The sequence below is a fragment of the Lolium perenne genome, chromosome 2 (assembly GCF_019359855.2).
Source record: "Lolium perenne isolate Kyuss_39 chromosome 2, Kyuss_2.0, whole genome shotgun sequence".
NCBI lineage: Eukaryota > Viridiplantae > Streptophyta > Magnoliopsida > Poales > Poaceae > Lolium > Lolium perenne.
The window spans coordinates 9864717-9878691 of NC_067245.2; the positions used below are offsets into that span (position 1 = coordinate 9864717).

At 41.5% G+C, this 13975-nt stretch overlaps 1 protein-coding gene across 1 annotated transcript; it reads left to right on the forward strand.

The window, feature by feature from the left end:
* Window positions 1–6480: 6480 nt before the first annotated feature.
* LOC127324002 (protein neprosin-like) lies at window positions 6481–13665 on the forward strand. Its single transcript, XM_051352106.1, has 6 exons — window positions 6481–6618; window positions 7925–8011; window positions 10422–10592; window positions 10937–11098; window positions 12237–12377; window positions 13282–13665. The coding sequence occupies exons 1-6, from the start codon at window positions 6481–6483 to the stop codon at window positions 13651–13653; spliced, it is 1071 nt and encodes a 356-aa protein (XP_051208066.1). The 3' UTR covers window positions 13654–13665.
* Window positions 13666–13975: the final 310 nt, after the last annotated feature.

Sequence of the window (13975 nt, forward strand, 5' to 3'; positions counted from 1 at the left end):
ATGAGTACCAATCTTCCACCTAGGGACAGCAACTTGCCTTTCCAGCTACTAAGGCGTTTTTGTAGTCTTTCTTCCACTAATTTCCATTCTGCGATTGTAAGTCTCCGATAATGAATCGGAATACCCAAATAACGAATCGAAAATTGGCCTTACCCACAACCAAACAACTCTGTGTACAGAGTCACATCATTTTGGGCATCACCGAAGCAGAACAATTCACTCTTATGGAAATTGATTTTCAATCCTGACAATTGCTCAAAGGCCGCCAAGATTAATTTCTAGTTTTGAGCTTTTTCAAGATCATGATCCATAAATAGAATTGTATCATCGGCGTATTGAAGTATAGATAAGCCACCATCAACTAGATGTGGAATCACTCCTTCAATCTGGCCAACAGCCTTAGCCCGCTCTATGAGTATAGCCAGAATATCCGCTACAATGTTAAATAACATCGGTGATAACGGATCCCCTTGGCGTAACCCTTTTCGTGTTTGGAAATAGTGACCGGTGCCATCGTTGACCCGGATTGCGACACTACCTCCATACACAAAATCATTTATCAGAGCACGCCACTCTGGAGAAAAACCTTTCATCCTGAGTGTTTGCTGAAGAAACGACCACTTAACTTTATCATACGCCTTTTCAAAATCTAGTTTTAAAATAACCCCATTTAATTTCTTAGAATGCATCTCATGTACCGTCTCATGCAAGACCGCCACTCCATCAAGGATGTTTCTTCCTTGCATAAAGGCCATCTGTGATGGCTGGACAACATGATCCGCAACCGTATTAAGTCTAATGGTGGCCACTTTCGTGAAAATCTTGAAACTTACATTTAATAGGCAGATAGGTCTATATTGTTGAATCCTTTCTGCCTCATTAACTTTCGGTAACAAGATTACTTCACCAAAATTTAGACGAAATAATTCTAGTTGTCCAGAGTGAAGGTCACTGAACAAATCTAGAAGGTCTGATTTAATCGTGTCCCAGAAAGTTTGATAAAACTCAGCTGGGAAACCATCAGGACCCGGTGCTTTGTTGCATTCCAATTGAAAAACTGCCTTCTGAACCTCTTCCTCAGTATAAGGTGCGGTTAGTAGACCATTTTCCTCAACGAAAACTTGGGGTATATCGGCCGTTAAATCCTCATTAAGAGAGAAAGTACTTTCCTCCGGAGGACCAAACAAGCCTTTTTAATAATTAGTAATGTACGATTTGAGCTGCTCATGGCCTTCAATCACCCCTTCATCTTGAGTAAGAGAATGAATACGTTTTTTCCGATGTCTCCCATTGGCTAAAGCATGGAAATATCGCGTATTTGAATCTCCCTCTAAAATGAACTGGGCTTTGGATCGTTGGTACCATTTGAGTTCCTCCTCACGAAGAAGACTCGCCATCTGCGCATTTGATTGATTTTTGAGTTCAATCTCCTGCATCGACAGCGGTCTAACCTCCGCAAAAGCCTCAAGCTCATCAATAACCTTTGATAAGCGAGCCTTCTCTTTTTTAAGAATACCAGCCGTATGGGCAGCCCAACCACAGAGATGTTTGCGCAATGACCGCATCTTATTGTTCCATCTCAGAATTGGAGAGCTGCCTCTGACCGGTCTCTCCCAAACCTTCTTAACCATATCATGAAAACCCTCCCGATTTAGCCAACCAAGTTCAAATTTGAACGGCCGCTTACACACAGGACGAGGATCCCCAGTGGTTAGAAGGATGGGGGCATGGTCAGACAGATTTACAATACGTTCTAGTGCACGGACAGACACCATAGGGTATTTATTTTCCCAATCGGTGTCCATCAACACGCGATCTAGTTTCTCGTAAGTGGGTTCAGGCAAGCTGTTGGCCCAAGTAAACTGTCGACCAGACATGAACACCTCCCTTAAATCAAGACTGTCAATGACAGCATTGAATAGAAAAGGCCAATGTCCATCAAAGTGGCCTTTACTTTTCTCGTGAGGAAATCTCAACAAATTAAAATCGCCTCCGATTAAAATCGGATAGGGATTATCTTTTGTAAGATTTACCAATTCACGTAAAAAGTCAGCCTTAAAAGCATCCTGAGCGGCACCATACACAGCGACCAGACTCCACTTGAACCCGTCTGCTTTATTCTGAATGTCGAGCTTAATGTGATACTCTCCATCAGAACTAGCTAAGACAGTCATGGTATCAATACGGACGCCAAGTAAAATGCCACCGGATCTACCACGAGGTGGGCGAGAAAACCACTGAAAGTTAATTCCGCCTGACAATCGGTCGAGAAAACTTTGTGTGAAATTTCGCCTAACCGTCTCCGATATAGCAATGAAATCTAAATCATAATCTCTACAACCATCGGCAATGTGAGAATGCTTAGCCAAGTCACCAAGACCTCTGCTATTCCGAAACATGCCGTTCATCGAGAAACTATTTTGGATTTAGATTTTTTGCCATATCTACGAGATTTCTTTCCAGCCGATGATCTAGAACCACGTTCAGAGGCAGAGAGGTCATAAACTGAACTAAGCTCTGAGTGGTCTAAATCAACTTCTGTCACACTCCCAACTAGAGCCGAGAGAAGATGACCATCTAGGATGCCATCATCTTCATCATCGTCAACAGTGGAAGTAGCCAGCTCAGTGGATCCATTTGGAGCAACCGTTAAACGATCAAGCTCCGTCTGTCTCAACACATGAGCTGAAGCTAAAATCTCATCCGAAACTCTACCCAAAGATATACCTACACTACTCAAATTCGAAGAAATTCTAGAATCAGAAAAAGAAGTGAAGGACTTGGATGAAAATCTAGTACCTGCCGTGTCGAGGTTCTTTTCCGCCTTGCGTCGCATAGCCCTCTGCATCACGTCTTCATCCGTAGCCTCCACGCCATCCTCCGTCGTAGCAAACCTCCCACTCCTCCTCACCGGCGGCTGCACAACTGGTGGAGGAATAGTGGGGGGAGGATGCAAGACGGGGGCAGCTGGCGGAGGCGGAGACAAGCGCGGTGAAGATGTCGGTCCTGACACTGGTGAAGAAGATTTCGATGCAGGGGTAGATGGCGATGAAGCCCCCTGCACCGAACCCGACCGCGACGCCGAAACCCCCATAGGCGAAGAGGGCGCCGGGGATCGGCTGCAGCGCCTCACAGGGGACCGGCTGGGGCGCCTCCCCAACCAGCCCTGCTCCTCCGCCTGAGGCGCACGGGGCGAGGACGGCGCCACCCCAGGCCCTCCGCACGGCGACGGAGCACTCTGGCCAGAGGCCGACTGCTGCCCAGGCGCGCAAGGGACTGCGTGCAGTCCCTCTTTGCCCGTGGCCGGCTGCTGCAGCGCCATCGAGCCCGGGGGCGGTGGCTGCTGCCCCTCCATGTCGACGACCTGCTGCTGCGCCGCTAAGCCCCCGGCCAGCTGCTGAAGCCCCACCGGACCAAGGGTCTGCTGCTGCGTCGCCGCATCAGCGGCAGGGAGCTGTGGCGGCGCCGAGCCCAAGGCCGGCTGCTGCTGCTCCACCACCACCGCGGCGTGGCACTTCATCCCCGAGTCCGACGAGCCAACCGTTGAGGAAGAAGCCGTCTGAAGCCCCCTCTCCGTCTGAGGCGTGGTAGAAGACGGAGTGGTAGCAACTAGAGAACCCCCGAGAGGAGTAGAAGACGAAGACACCGGGCGAGTCCTCCCCTGCATAAAAGTCCGAACACGTGACGGAGGCGGAGTTGCCACCAAGTGTGGCGACACCGACAAAGCTCTAGCCACAATCGCCTTGCCCCTGTCTGTCGTTGGCGAGTGGTTAAACGGGGTCATGGCGACCTGAGTAACCGGTACCGAAGCTGAACCAGAAGGAGGCAAAGATGCATGGCCATCAACGTCCATATGTGAGGCCCCTGGTGCCCCCTCTGCCGCGGCATCATCAAAACCATCATCGTCACCATGAGCCGCATCGTCCTCATCCTCACCCTTCCAAAAGAAAGGACGAAACCTAGGGTCTGGCTTGTACTCAGAAGACTCACGGCGAAATCTGAATCTGTATCCATTAAGCTGTAAACGAGCCAGCACCGCTAAGCATGGTGGTCCGCGTTTAGCCTTATCTTTCTCCAGAACAGAAGTATCTCTCATGGCCACCTGAATACGAACTAACCCTTGACTCCTCAAGGTGTACAAATCCACATCAATAGTAGTACCAATAAAAGTACCAACAGCCCATAGATCGAGGAAGTGACGTAGAGCATTCGGAACGCCCTCGACATGCACCCAAACAGGCTCCATCACAAACTCTGGCATAACATCCTGCTGAGTCCAAGAAGAAACCATGGCCTGTGCATTAATCTTCGGCACGCTCATCTGCATACCGTCAATCCTCGATAAGTCCTCAGCGGTGGGGATCCCAATCAGGAAAGCGTTATCACCAATGCTAGTGTTATGAGCTTTCTAGAGCTGAGTTATTCTTGTTACCCATCAGTTTGGCCAAGTTTCCCTATATTCAGAAGATGCCTTCAGTTGGTCTAAAACTCTGACCACGTAAAAGTTTACCCAATTCTTGCCCTCATTTCATATTTGTGAGTTAGAATAGTACTCCACACAGGCTATTCCACACAAAAGGTACTTTCACTGAAGGTACTTTCATGACTGACGAGGACAAGCTCATATTAATGCCTGGCTATCCTTGCTGGATAATCTGTTCTCCATTGGAAAATTAGATGATACCCCGCGTTGCTGCGGAAATTATATCTTATATCTTTTATAAAAAAAAAGTATAGTAGAATGAACAACATACCATATTTGAACATAAATATGAGATCTAACAAAGATCGGAAGAAAATGTTGATAACTGCATTTGAAATGTTGAATGAATACATGAATTGATGGTACATACTTGAACTTAGCACTAACATAATGGTACTCGGTGAGCATTGAAGCAATTGTAGTACATAAAAGGTAATCTGCTACCTTAGACCGATCGACTTCATAAAGGCCAACTGAATTATGGAAATCGGAACCAGTGGAAGATAGAACTTGGTATATATGTATTTTCAACACAGTTGTCTAATATAAAACTATCATAACGATATGGGGCTAGCACTTCAGTTTCACAGTATCCTGCTACAGACTTGGGTTGTGCTTAATACTTTTGGAAAACAATAACCTGCTAACCTGCTACAGACTTGGGTTGTGCTTCATACTTTTGAAAAAAACAACCAGCTTTTGAGAGCGAGCGGTGGTACGTCGGGGCAGCGGCCCCGGAAGGCGGTGGTCTTGGTGGACGCGCATGGCGTGATGGAGCAGCGGTATATATGTCGGAGAGACGGCTCCAAACGTTCGTCATCTTCGAGGGTGCTTGACCTTGGGTCGCGTGGGCGATAAGGTTACTCTCCATGGTGGGCAGGCTTGCGTGGCGACGGCAATGGTGATGAGCAAGGTCTGGTCGATGCAAGACCGTGTTAGTCGGCTTTGTTCCGGCGTGTTCGAATATCTTCAGGTTGGTCTCCTCCTGCTGTGAAGTCGAAGCTGCCTTCGGCGTGTACGATGACCTTCGAGGGGCGTTCCAACGGTGAAGGTCCTTTTCGGCGTAGGTCTTGCACATCTCCTCTCCGGGGCTCGTCATCAGAATTGGAGCTACCGGCCTTTCCTTGGGGAGCTATCTTTTTGGTATAGGTCAACTTGAGTTTCGCATTTGTGTAGCTTCTGTGGGTAGCCAGTGTGGCTTAGTGTGCCCTTCGCGGCGACGTGTGCGTGGGTGAGGGCTTGACCCTGTCTTTGTAGGTTTTCGTTTGGTTTTCTCCTAAAAATCGAGCACTTTCTGCTTAATTAATGGATGAGACAGAGCTTTTGCCTCCGTTTCAAAAAAAATCCTGGAAATCCATATTTAGGTATAATTTTGCAAATCCAAATTTAGGTATAATTTTGCGTGTGTATCACTAACATGCCCATGCTGAGGGCGTTCTAGCTACCAATATACTGCTACAAGTTACTGCCAATGATTCAAATGGAAGAATAATGCAAATTGATTGTGTTTGTTCACATAGCTGATACAAAATTGGTCGATATCTTCCTCGGGGTGTTGATGTACTGCCTCGCCAGCATGTCCTGCGCGTTGCCGTTGAAGAGCTCCTGGTCTGAGTGCAGCAGCGTGCGCTGCCCAACCAGATTTTGGTAGTAGGCGTTGTTGGAGCCGTCAGCGCTGTGCACATCGAAAGGGTGTCCAAAGCGTCGTGAAGCTGGCATTGATGTTGCTCTCGTTGTACATGCGGACATGGAAGAGCTGCTGCTTGTCTGAGACCAAAGATGTTTGAGAGATAATGGAGATTTATTGGGCTGATGAAGATTTTGCAGTTTCACCACAACTAAATGAGTCGCTGACCTGTCCAAAGTTCCTTGTCATCATGGATGTGTTATTTTCAATATTTTCAAGCTTTTTTAGCAGTTTCGCAGCAACGCGCGGGCATGCTGAGGACAGAGGGCCATCGAGTACATGTGATATGGCTGCGCGAGCCCATGAAGGAATGTCCAGCCCACATACCATGAAAGTAGTTTCTTCAGCCCATGTTGAAAGGGTGCGGGAATTGAAGGAAAAGGACCTGCTGCGATGCGACTGGCTGCGCGACCGCGTGCAAGCCTGGAAAAAAGAAGTCATTGAACTGGTCAGCTATGACCAGTGGCATCCCCATCACACACTCACACACGAGTCTTTTTCTATGACAAAAATGGCTTTGACGGTGACATGCGGCTTTTGCGTGAAGGCAGGGGCACGAAGATTCGGTCCTCTGGCTACGATCACTACAAGACAGTAAAACCATGAAGTTCTGGTTGTAAAGATGGACCCAATTTAAGTTAATTAAATTATATTTTTATTTCCGTAGTAAGGGCATGTACAACCATGTACAATCAGCAGTCTGTATGACGCGCCACGTAGAAAATCATGTGACGTGTTAGAGAGAAATAAACCAAAACGAGAGAGTCTGTCTGCAGAATTACAGTCGATCGATAGCCGCATAAATCGCTGTTTACAGACGGCCTCATTCCTGTTGTACGATTTCCATGCAGGGCGTGGATCGGTTGGATCTCGTCCGCCAGAGAAGTTACATCCCCACTTTCCCGTGAAATCTGGGTGGTTATAAACAGAAAAATGGACTCCCTATTGTATGCGTCCTCTCCTCGGCTGTCTATAGGTGAGGTGGTGAGATGGTACAGACGTACATGCCCTAAGTTATACTACCTCCATCCCAAGGCTTAAGGCCTATATTTTTTTCAGAAAGTCAAATTATGTTAAGTTTGACTAAGTTTTTATAAAAAATCATTAACATGAAAAGTACGAAAGCAATACCATTAGATAGATAATGAAATATATTTTTATATGGTACCTACAAAATATCATATTTGTTCATAAATTCTTCTAAAAATTTAGTCAAACTTTACTTCGTTTGATTTTCTGAAAAAAATATAGACCTTAAGCCTTGGGATGGAGGTAGTATTGGAGTACTAATATCAGATATCCTTTTTACTCCAGAATATAAGAGCATTTAATGGTACCAGCTGCCATTCATTTAAAGACACCTCACATAGTACAATACGCCAGGTGCACATCTATTAATGCTAAAATGATACTACTCCAACTAATGGTAGTGAAATCTCCAATTAAAGGATCATGAAATCTCCAATTAATGGATCATGATATCTTTTTGTATGTATAAAAGAGAGAGACCGCCCTTGAGCGCACACATCAAAATGAAATATCGAGTGCTCAAGATTTCTGCAATGAATCAACTACTAGAGTTGGGTGCTTGTATTTTTCTTTCATACCTTGTCTTGACTACCGGAGAGCCAACATATCAAGGCAACGTGAACAACTTTGCAAGCAAGACCATTGTGGTATGTTACAATAGATAATCTATCCTTGTGCATTGACAACAATCTTGTAGCTAACTAGCGCTCGGAATTTCAAATTAGAACGAACTTGGAGAAGTCTTTGATTGCGTTGATATCTACCGACAACCAGCTTTTGATCATCCGTTGATGAAGAACCATGTGCTGCAGGTAAATACTTATTTAATCACTTGCTTGATGTAGATTTTATAATGTATTTTTCTTCGTGTTTTTTTTTCTGAGACACCTCCAAACAAAACATGTGGCTTCTGAGAAAGGTCCAGGACCAGGCCCGGGCCCACAGGAGTGCGGCCCGTGCGGTCGCACAGGGCCCCAAAATTATAGGGGCCCATAATTTCCGAATTTTCATTATATAGATTATACTTTGAAAAATATTAACGAAATAGTTTCTGCACAGTTGGTGCTCGTTAGCTCAATTGGTACTCGTCCGCAAGCCTTGCCACTGTAGAGGAGTCTCAGGTTGCAACTTGCAAGTTCGAAACTTGTCAGGCGCGAATTCCCTTTATTTCTAGTTTTTTTTTGCTACTCTGGCTGATGTCTATGAGGCAAAATACAGTTGATTTAGTTATGCATAGCATTGAATACAACTCAGACTAGGGACAATGAAGGTTTTCTAGACATATAAAATAAACTATGCTTGCCCTAGCTAGAAACAAAATTTTAGTTTTGCGTCTTAAACATGCGAGGAAAAACACCGAGATACCATGAATTCTCATATTTAATTAAATGATTAATTACTGCGATTTTTATTTATAAATTACAAGGTACGTTTGTTATAGTGTTATTGTATTTCTCTTACGAGATAGTTCTCATATATAATGCGTTTATCTATGTACACGTGCTGGCTGGAATAGCTTTACATCCTATAAGCCTTTGAGATTTTGAATGTATTTCCTTATTTTGAAAAGCTAAATAGTTCAAATGTATCAAAACAGTTATATGTAGTTTTTTTAGTCTTACTGGTGGTTTAAATTACATATAGAAAACGATTTTACCATAGGTTCAAAATCTAGAGGCGCAGAGAGTTTCTTAGTTCAAAGCGTCCATCTAAAACATATATATAATTTTTTTATTAGTTATACAAATTAGATAGGACCCATTTTAAAATTTCGCACATGGCCCTGAATTTTGCCGGCCCGGCCCTGTCCAGGACTAAGATTATATCCTTGAACGGAATGTAGTTAAGTACTGTAGTTAACAACATACTTACCGTTTTCTCTCGATAGTGTATCTTGTCATATTGGGTGGTTTATGATGTGCTGTGCGTAACTTAATTTTGAGTCCCCTACTATTCTTTTTTGAGTAATCTTATCACATTTTCTTATTTTTCTTGTATTTGCTTTCATGTAAGCAATATTCTTCCTGGTTATAGTTTAATTGAGAATTAAGTTTGCGTCGAGATGTGTACGTCAGAATTACACATGGTGTGCAATTACACGAGGGTATGCAATTGTACATCTTTGTTCTAATTACATATAAATTGCACAAGAAACTGAGTTATGGAGAATTAAGTTGGTTCTAGGTTGACACAGAACTAGCCACGTTCATATTCTTTTGGTGTATTGCACTAAAAAAAATAATGTTGTGTTGTTATTTTATATACTTTCTTCAATTACATACCTTTCAAGCAAATACCACGACGAGCAGCAAAGATGAGTGAGCACGCAACATTGGTTATCTCGCGTGATAGAGGAAGAGGCATTCTATTCCATTAAATAAGTAGCTGGCGTGCCCACAAGTGGACAACACTCTGCCGGAGGATTTGCTTGCCGTGGCAAAAAAATACGAAAGTCTTCTGCGAAAGGATTGTGGGTGTGAACCTCTTGTAAATACAACTTTTGACTAACTAACTGGCACAGGAAGAAGGATGATTCCACTGATATAGACAGGATAGGACATACTCTCTCCATCTTAATGAATAACGTGTCATTGTGTTTCATGTTTTTTTACCAAGAATTACTTCAAATACATAAAGATTCTAGGTATAGCTAGATTTAGCATCACTAGAAAGTGTATTTTAATATGAATCCAACGATACTAATTACGTAAAATATAGTCAATATTTTGGTGCTGAATTTTTTCGGACAAAGTTTATCTTAAAATACGTGTGTGCCTTATTCAACGAAACGGAGGTAGTAATGTTTTTGGCAACCCCATATGATTTACAGCGACTTTGCTTTAAGATCGAATTCATGAATCAAATATAAATATCCAACGATTTTTGCTCAAACTAAGTTGCTAGCTTGCTACAAAAAGTTAATGGTGATCTTTGCTCACATGACATGTTGGTTGTTGTGGTCTAAGTGTGTTTTATCAACAAAAACGAATTTTCAAGTTTGTAAATTTCCCGGTCTTGTAGCACTTGGATCCTAATCTTTGATATATGTCTATACTTGGGTGTGATTAGGTTCATTTGTGCATGTTTTTGTATTTCCTTTTTATATACCAAAAAGTATAAATGTGTGCTTTTATATATGGTGTTTGTTCTTTGTAAATTAGTTAATGCATTACTCTTGATTAGGAATTATCATTATATTATTCTTCTTCCAAAATGACACAGATGAAGCCAAGCTCTTATCCAAAAGGTTTCCCCTTCAAATATTCATCGGCAGCTAATACTACAAAGGCACAACTAGGAAGGATTCCATGCCCTGCAGGAACTATTCCAGTATTACGAAATAATAGTGTCGAACGCTTGCCACAAGATTTTTCTACCATTTTGGGAGGCCAGGTACTCTATAATTATGTGTTTTGATATCTTCAACATATCTATATGAAAGAGGCAGCAGATGCTCAATAAATAATGGCTTTAAGCATTAAAGAAATTTGAAACTAGGATCATAGAAGGTCGTGAGAGCAGCAAGAATAGTTAGTGGTGATCAACTTCATGGATATATAGGTTGTACCTGGCCGGCATTACCTTCAACCTTGGAATATATTTCTTAGCAAAGATTTATGATTTGATTGACTCTATCAGTACAAACTCATGACATTTACATACTTCAACTGAAATATATAAATAAAGTCAGTGTATTTTACAATTTTCTTATTTACTATGATTTTGTTTTGTTTTAGCTGGCCATAATCTCAACATCAGATAAAATTTATGGAGCACATGCATCATTTAGTATATGGAAGCCAGTGGTGAAAGGATATGGAGATATTAGTGCAACAGTCATGAACGTGTTAAATGGTCGCCCTGGAGAAGATCTGGAGGGGATTGGTGCTGGTTCATTGGTATAACATCATGTCATTCTACAGTGCTAACTTACACAATGATATTTTTATTTACTTGTAATATCCATCTTACCAAATAGTCTAATTCAGCTTATGCCCTACCGGAATATGTTACTAAAACGTGCATTAATTGGACGTGAAACATACTAAAAAAAAAGTACCTCGGGTGGTGGTGTGTGTTTGTGTGCGGCTATATTGTACTTCGTGTTTCTAGGGCAAGCATCTATATTTTATTACGTGTTTCTAGGGCAAAGAAAAGATAATATGATCGTTATGCATCAAGTGTAAGTGATTGCAGATGACTCTTTTCTTTGTCCGGCCATATATCGTGTATTATATGCAGTGGCCGGGTGTAATGCTTAATACTCTTTAAGTAATAAAGTGTTCTTTATCGAAAAAAAATATAAAGAAAGTGAAATAGTTAATGTCTAGACACAACTCCCTGAAAGTATATGTCCTGACTCGTACGTTTTATATGTATAAAGTAGAGTTTTTTTACTGACATAGTTATAGATTATTAGGGATTATACATATGTATCATTTCTGCAAAATTCAAAATAAAAAAATTCATAGTTCAGAATGAATTTACACCCGGAGGTATTCATAGCAAAGCCAACTTTCATAGGCTATATGTCCCCTAAATATTTAGCTTTATCTCTCAGAAATAAAGTATTTCCAAAACTCCGTTAAAACAAATGTTTTGATTCCCAAATCCTAATTATATATCAGCATACTGAGTTTCACAAAAAATAGCTATTTTTATACAAAAATAGATAAACATATTTAATAGAACACGTTGCATCTAATTTGGATTTGTTTACATTACCATAACAGTAAAATATTATTTACTGGATATGGGCATGCATCATCCGCATATACATGATGTTTTTGCCTCAGAAAGAAATACATGGTGAGTTTGATTAATGATATGGTTTTCAGGTATCCAGTATTTTTGGAGATCGGTTTGCAAGGTTCCATGTCTGGGTAATTCTATGCAAGATTTTTTGCTATGAAATTAATTATTTGCAAGTTTTTCAAACTGATACTAGAGTGAAAAGAAAATATTTAATGTAATATGAGATATGATATAAATAATGAAAAATCTTCTAATTCTTATGTATCAATACTTTATTTGCAGAGGGAATTGCAGAATAAGCCTTGCTTTGACTTGCAATGTAAGGGTTTTGTGCAAGTCGGGAAGTTTGCTCTTGGACAACAAATTACGCCAGTTTCAGTCTACAAGGGGAAGCAAGTTGCATTAACATTTCTCTTGTTTCAGGTATCTTTAATTACGAAAATTTTAGCGCTAGTTAATTTGAATATATAAAGGGTGTACATAGTGCTGAAAGCTCCCACACATTGTGGTGTCTAGAGAAGGGTATTCCTAGGCAAAATTTTCCTTGCATTTTATTATGCAATGCTCCAGGCCGCCCATTTTAATTTGAATGTATGTGTACAAAAATATAATGAACACTCAACAAGTATAGAAGTCCAGCATTTTCTCTCAGATATAAAATCATTTGAATTTCAGTACCATCAAACCGGCTATATGTTCAGGTTGATAGACACAAGTGGTTGTACCCCCTGCCCAATGGATATCAAACCCTAGGCCTGACACATCCTATATTTGAGCAAAACAGATTACTCATTTAGTGGTACATATATAGGTTTGACATCAAGACAGTCATCTTGACTTTGTCGATTTTCCAGTTCCGTTTATTTGCTCCTCATTAGGCGATGCTTTTAATGTGTGTGGCGTGGTGGTGATGTGAACATCTGAGTAATGTAGTCGGTTTCAAATATTACATATACATCTGAGTAGTTAGTGGGTTTTTAAGAATTACTTATTATCAATTGCCATGCCTTGTCGCTACGAAAACAGTAACAAATTAAAGGTGTTGCTCTTATGTATCTAGTCTACACGATATTTGTTCTAGCTTTTTAATAATATTATTTATTAGTAAATTCTTTAAAACAGATGAGTTCAAATTCATTTTTACCGTACCTGCTGGCCTGTGATTTTAGTTTGTTTTATGTCATTTCTGTTGTAAAAATACTACGTAATAAAAATTCTTGGACTGTTAAACTTTTTTTTTATATTGGTTATGCTACATAATAACTCGTACTGAACAACCTTTGAACTACTATTATACCATGGTCACATGCTGTGTGTTTTATTGTAGGACCCAAAGACTAAAGATTGGTGGTTAGTAGTGGACGACAAGCCTGTAGGATACTGGCCAAGTTTTCTTTTCACGAACTTGAAAGGGAGAGCAAGCATGGCATCTTTCGGTGGATATGTTTGGGGCCCAACAATCAAAAAACAACCGCCGGAAATGGGGAGCGGACATTCCGCAGCGGAAGGAGAACTCAGAGCTGCGTACGCGAGAAATGTCAAGATCGTAAACATCGAAAACCTACTCACCGATCTGGATCGCGAGAGGACAACTTGTCAAGCTACTAAACCAAGATGCTACAGTGTCGATGCATTTGACTATAATAGTGATGGTGCACACATGTTCTATGGTGGACCAGGAGGTAGGTGTGGGTATTGATGGTTTGTATTTGTGTCCAATAAAGTTAATATATCAGCTAAGTTATACTAGCCATCCTTGAGAAATATTCTATTACTTTTTTCGATAATGGTGCTTTTATTACTTAAACAAGTAATTACACCCAATCTCTGCATAACCAGGATGCACACAACCGAGTTTAAAGGTTCTCTAAGTATTAAAAAGAGATAAATAAAAAAAGCGGAGTACATATCGAGACGATAAAATGTAAAACGCGAAACAGGAGGAACTCCAGTCCGCAAATTATGCGGCCACCCATGTAGGGAAAAATATCCCTTGCCGTAGCCTCCAATCATTTACAGAC